This window comes from Hordeum vulgare, chromosome 6H (assembly GCF_904849725.1).
Source record: "Hordeum vulgare subsp. vulgare chromosome 6H, MorexV3_pseudomolecules_assembly, whole genome shotgun sequence".
Lineage (NCBI taxonomy): Eukaryota > Viridiplantae > Streptophyta > Magnoliopsida > Poales > Poaceae > Hordeum > Hordeum vulgare.
Window position 1 is genome coordinate 352,162,813 of NC_058523.1, and position 6,547 is coordinate 352,169,359.

General features: G+C 41.6%; 1 protein-coding gene across 1 annotated transcript; it reads left to right on the forward strand.

Annotated features, from left to right (window-relative positions):
* Positions 1-1,060: 1,060 nt before the first annotated feature.
* LOC123405484 (polygalacturonase ADPG1-like) lies at positions 1,061-2,808 on the forward strand. Its single transcript, XM_045099154.1, has 5 exons — positions 1,061-1,072; positions 1,669-1,962; positions 2,032-2,189; positions 2,371-2,401; positions 2,515-2,808. Exons 1-5 carry the CDS (start codon positions 1,061-1,063, stop codon positions 2,806-2,808), a joined length of 789 nt encoding a protein of 262 aa, XP_044955089.1.
* Positions 2,809-6,547: the final 3,739 nt, after the last annotated feature.

Here is a 6,547-nt window from a genome sequence, read left to right on the forward strand (position 1 = left end):
CATTCTCTATCCCATGAGTGAAATAAGATAACAGTCCCTTGATCAATTCACGTAGCCTCTTTATTTTGCTTTGCTTGTCCCGCTCAATTTCTCATCATGATGGAATTAACAATGGATGGGTTGATTTCTCAACAAAATAGGATAGGACTGACTACATTAGTTAGTTAGCTTATTATTTTAATAAATCAAAATAATTATAAAAGATTAAAAGCGTATGGTATTTTCTTCTCCCGTAGCAACGCACGGGCCCTTTTGCTAGTACATACATAAAAAATAAATGCGTTACATACTAAATATTCTGGATATATATACATATAAAAAAATCTAATGAGTATGTACGAAGTAAACGAATCCACATACCTAATCCAATTGGTACGTACTAAATATTCTGGATATATTAATACGAAAAAATCTAATGCGTACGTACTAAATATTATAGATATGTACATACAAAAATTTGATGGATACACTAAATAAATGATTCATACATATCTAATTCGTACATATATGAAATAAATGTCCATATGCCTAATGTGTAATTTTTTTTCTTTCTAAAGATATATACCATGTATGACATGTTTAATGACATCCATTTAATGATTTGCGCCATAATTGTTTTCAAAATTAATTAAATTGGCAATTACTAGTGGGTTGACTAGTTACCTTCTGTACCTATCACAATAGCACGCATCTAAATGCAATCAAATGGTCTATTTTTACATTAGTGCATCATAATTTTACATTTTAAATTTTGTATTTATTTCATACATAAAAAAGACAGTAATACAAAATATATAGTCGTCATAAAAAATATTCTAAAAAGTCGGCATGTATTAAAAAACGAAGAAAAAAAAGAGAAAAAACGATAGAGAAAACAAAAAGAAAAATTCTACATGGAAGCTTCTAAAACCTGTCGAAATTGATACATAGCCCAAATCTGCTCTAATAAGCTACATGAGCACACCTTGGCAGGTTGGCCGCTAGCTAAAGCACCATAAACGAGACGGTGTTCGGTCTTGCAAAGAGCTTGATAATCTTTCGCCGGGAAGCGTCGGCCACGATGGTGCGGTTTGTAGTTGAAGTGTTGGCGTGTGCCATAGGAAAGATCAATCTCATTAGTGTGGATACAACATCAGCCCCATGATAGCCTAATCATGGGTCATATATCTCTATCTCTCCCTAATAGTAAAGCATGGAGTGCGTCCGTCGTGGTCGTTTTGTAGAAAACCCTCTGAAGTTTTCCGAAATCAACCCGCAGTCCGGTTTTAAGTGAGAAACGAGTCTTTTTTTGTATTTTTACAGAAACTCTCATGTGAATTTCCGAAATCAACCCGCACTACATAATGAAGTGAGAGAACGAATCGTTTTTTAAAATTTTTGTAGAAACCTCCTTCAGTTTTCATAAAATATATCATCGGTACGTTAGCTTCGATCCAACAGAGCTTGGCACTTGATTCCAGGCAGAGAGAGAGAGTCAGGGAGAGAGAGAGACTACAGCGAGGGTTCCACAACAATTCTTCACGAGCCGATGGTACACGCTCTGTGTATATTAGTGCATTTCGCAAAGTTTGCTCGAAGTGATGTTCAGATTCATCATTGATGAATTGACCATGCATGCATGCATGTGTGTGTGTCTCTGAGACATTGCTTACTTAATTAATCTTGCAGGGTATCATCGGCATCCTCTGCACGGCCATCCTGCTCCTCGCCGGCCTCGCGTGGCGTGGTGTGGTCGTCGCCGCCGCCGGTGGGGTGGACGGCGTGTTCAACGTCGAGGACTACGGTGCTCTAGGCGACGGGACCACAGACGGCACCAAAGCGTTTGTGGATGCATGGGCGGCGGCGTGCGGCGCCACTGGCTTGTCGGCGACGTTGCTCGTTCCGACGGCGAAGTCATTCCTCGTCGGCCTCACCAGGTTCACTGGTCCATGCGCCTTCACCAGAATCACCGCGCGCTCCTCCGTCTATCCTGATCTGGGGTGTGGTTTGGCTTCATCGGACGACCAGGAAAACTTGCTTTGGTTGTCACAGGTCATGGGCACGATTACGACGCCGCCGGCGAGCGCATGGAGCGAAAAGAAGAACCATTGGCTGATGTTCTACCTGGTCGACGGGCTCACAGTTACCGGCAACAGCACCGGCTTGTTGGACGGCACAGGCCAGACGTGGTGGGTCGATAAATGCAAAGCCGATAATGATGTGAGGAAGCCCAACTCAACTCTTAAGGATTTCTTTTCTTTAATTCCTCCTTGCATTTGGCAAGTGCCTTTTGCTTTACCAATCTTCTTTGGAGAGAAAGTATTTCATGGTCGATATATTTCCTTAAACCGAAGCATTCATCAGTTTTCACTCACCTATTATTGTTCTTTTCTTTCATGATTGTGTGATTAAGGCACCGACGGTCAGTATAAACATATATACTGTAATAGAAAGCAAGTGTAGTGGCTAGGTAATTAGCATAAATGACGTGCATGTAACCTCATTGCACACGTATCACTACATGGATGGATACAGGCCTTGGTGGTCATGAACTGCACCGACGTGGAGCTGAGCCAATTCAGCAGCAAGGACAGCCCGCAGATTCACATCGGACTCAGCATGAGCGGCAAGGTCAACGTGACGCAGCTCACCATCACCGCGCTGGAGAACAGCCCCAACACCGACAACGTCCACGTCGACCGGAGCGAAGACGTCCACATCACCGGTTTGACCATCGGCACGGGCGACGACTGCATCTCCATCGGCCCCGGGAGCCTCTTCGTCACCGTCGACGGAATCGTCTGCGGCCCCGGCCATGGTGTAAGGTAACAAATGGTTGCAATAGGGAGGCTTTCTTCCACTGCATTTTCTATGTAACATGCACTCGAAGAAGAGGCGTAAAATGGCGTGATGGTCGGGAGTTTTTATAATTTTTGTTAAGACGTATTGTATGGTTTGATCCCGTTGCAACGCACGGGCTCTTTTGCTAGTCTAATAATAATAATAAAGTAAATATTGCTTCTGGTTGTACGTCATGGCGTTTTTGTAGAAAAGTCCATGTTCTTTTCGTTAATTAACCCGCAGTCCTTTTATAAGTGAGAACGAACCGTTTTTTGCATTTTACATAAGACCCCTTACTTTTATGTTAAACAACCCGCGGTTTAAATTTTGGTCAGAGTGAATCGTTTATTTCATTTTATTTATGCCATTCATTTTCTTTATGTTTTTCTTTTTCACTTGTCGTGCTCTGTATTTTTTTTTGCTACTACCATTTGTAAAATATTTGACATAGATATTATTTTGGTTACACTTTTTCTGGTTAATTGTGCGTGCATGAGAATAGATGTATAAATATTTTAGTACGTTAACATGATTATGTACCAAAGAAATAAACATTAGCTACCGACCCAATCACAAGTTATTGGCTTGCTAAGGAAAACACATACATGGGGCAATTGAGTTGGTTATAGGGAAACATACATAGGAACGATAGAAAAAAGAGCAAAATGGAAACACTATTCTTTTAGAAAGTAAGAGCCAAATAGAAATGGATCTTTGGGGAGTTCAAATCTCCAGATCGGATGGTTTATTTTTGGCGATGAGATGCAAATTATGGACGACACTCGATGCAGAGGAATGGTTCTGCAGCGGCGCATCGCATATAGCTGTTGGGATCATGGAAAACTGGTCACGGTAATACATTTTTGACGTCGATGGTGGTGCTTGTTGGGTACCCAGTATCAAAGTCTGGGTGAAGACGAGATCTAACGGCTGGCAATGATGATGTTTATGCATTGTTACTTTGTTGAAGGCATTGCTCGGATATGTTCAGACTTGTTCTATAAGATGAAACTTAGATTCCGGCAGTGACTGGATGGATTCAGTGACGGTGGTGATTGAGTGTTGCTTCCTTCTTGAAGGCAGTGATGTTGAAGAACCTCGTCGTTCATATGGTGTCTTGATTTGGCTGGTGTGGATATGGTCTTTCCTGTAGTTTGCGGATCTTGGATCCTATCACTTTGGTTTTTTATTTGTTTATTTTTCTCGCTCATGCATGGCTTTAGTTTTTTGTGCCTATGCTATTTGCAGATGTGATTTTTATGTGTTGATGTTGGCTATGTGGATTCTAACTATAAAGAGGTTGGATATGTTTTCATCTTGTTTGTATTCTTTTGATGCTTCATTTTAAGCTAATAAAATTAATTTTTTCTAAAGGTAGGTGTTTTTTTGGCTCGCCGATTTATTCACTATTCTAGTTTGCTACATTGGCATTCGTGAAATATATAACACTAATAAAACGCATGCGCATTGCTACGGGCTACTCCCTTCGTTCCTATATATAAAATGTTTTAGAAATTCCATTACGTGTACATATTGTGTTCATGTTGGAATCTCTAAAAAACATATATTTAGAAACATAGAGATTACAATGCATTAAGGTTGTCTCTAAGGCCGGCACTCATTTCTTCCTCGTACATCTGAGCATGTTTGGATATCAAATGAGCGTCCATCCTCAAAATTCAACCGACTAGATAGTCCACGCATCCCCAAATCCAACCCATAAGTAGGGAGAAATGTGGTTGTCCGGACTATCTGTCATGTTATCTCCAACACATGGTCTCAACAAAAAAAAACCATAGCGCACACTTATCTTTTCATGTCATACCCCCCCCTTCCCTCTCGGTTTTCCGCCATAGCGGATTTTTTTGAAGCCCTCTCCTTTAAAACTGGATGCTACCCACCTCACCTTCGCCATGACACTCTCTCGGCTTCACACCGTACTTCCTCATGGATGTCAAGGAGGAGTCTCCCTCCAACCGCCCAGCTCTCCGTCCCGATTCCCTCCCTCGTGTTTGTGTCGATCCGTGGAATGCGTGCGCGTTGCCACAGGCTAACAGAATACACACCAATCACACAATTGTTCTAGTTTAGAAATCTGAGTCGAATATGATGACGCGTGGTTGCTATTCATATAATGGCAACAAATACTAATTATCTCTACGGTGTGTTTAGTAGGATGCATGAAGGGTTATGAAGGCAAAAGTTTCCAATCCGACCCATTATTGCTTGTTTGATAGGGTGCATGGGCTCATCCAAGCTATGTTCGTATGATAAATAAAGGGGCCCCAGCCATGTCCATCTCATGCACCCCACACAGGATGCATGGAGGCAACCATGCTGGCCCTCACCCTTATCCCCACTCACCATACCACGTCGAGGTATGTTTAAATTTTCAAAAAATATTCATAGTTTCAAAATTTGTTTAAATTTTTAAAAAATATTCAGAATTTCAAAATTTGTTACATTTTTCAAAAAATATGAGAATTTCAAAATTCTTTAAAATTCCAAAAAATATTTAGAATTTCATTTTTTAATTTTTTTCAAAAAGAACATAATTTTAAAAAATAAAAAATGTTCAGAATTTCAAAAAAAATATTTTTTCAAAGACTGTTTAAATTTCAAAAGTTTTGAAAATGTTTAGAATTTCAAAATTTGTTATATTTTTTTATAAAATATTCAAATTTTGATTAAATTTTCGAAAAATGTTCAGAATGTCTAAACACATGCAGACTGCCAAACAAAGTCTCACCTCAGCATGTCTCAGCACATACATCATTGCCAAACAAGGGCAACTACATGGACTCGGCATGTCTACACTCAGCATGGATGAGAGAAGAACAACTAAGCTAGGTCCATACATGCTACCTAACACACATCTCCTCTACTAGTTGCCGTCTCATTAACCACTCTTAAAGAAAAAGCGACATATATATCCCTTCCACCTGCCACTCCTTCCCCGGGAAAGTACACATGGTCGATGAGCCTCCAGTGGTCGAACACGGACGAGTCAACCTTATCGTCACTCGCGCTCATGACCAACGGTGAGCTCTGCGTCCTCGACAACACCGCTAAAGACAACAAGCCCATGCATTGTTCCTCCAACACCATCATGCAGGCCACACCGCGTGGGGCCTACTCAGACGTCATTCTTGATTATGACAACCTCCACGTGCGCGATATGGATGACAACAATGCTCGTCGTGGGGCACAAAGACGAGGTGTTGGTTGAAATGACTAAGGGCGCGTTTGGCAGCCGTTCTAGAGTAGTCTGGCTCGTTGAAGCTTGGCTGACCGGAGGCTGGGTGAGGAAATACTCTCTGAAAACTAACATTTGTACATTGTTTAATTTGGTTGCCTGCATCTAGGCCTCTCGCATTAGGGGAGCAATTTCGGCATAGTGTTTGGTTACGTTCATTTGCTCGGCTCATGCAACTACATCGTGTTTGGTTGTATATGTGAGATATGATTAAGAGCTAACACTTACATTTAGCGAATGTAGTTACACTATGCCTCGCGATTACGATGGACGGTGACCGCGACACCGCGTCTGACACGACGAGCACGGAGTCTCGGGCGAGCATTCCTGCCGGCGTCATGGCAATCTAGCTACTAGCGTCACTACCACAAAGAAAGTCCGTGCGGAGGAGCATTGATGCAGTGGACGGGGAAGGAAAAATGCAGTATGTGGTGGACCATGGTGAGTGCGGTGGATGGTGACTGTGGTGTC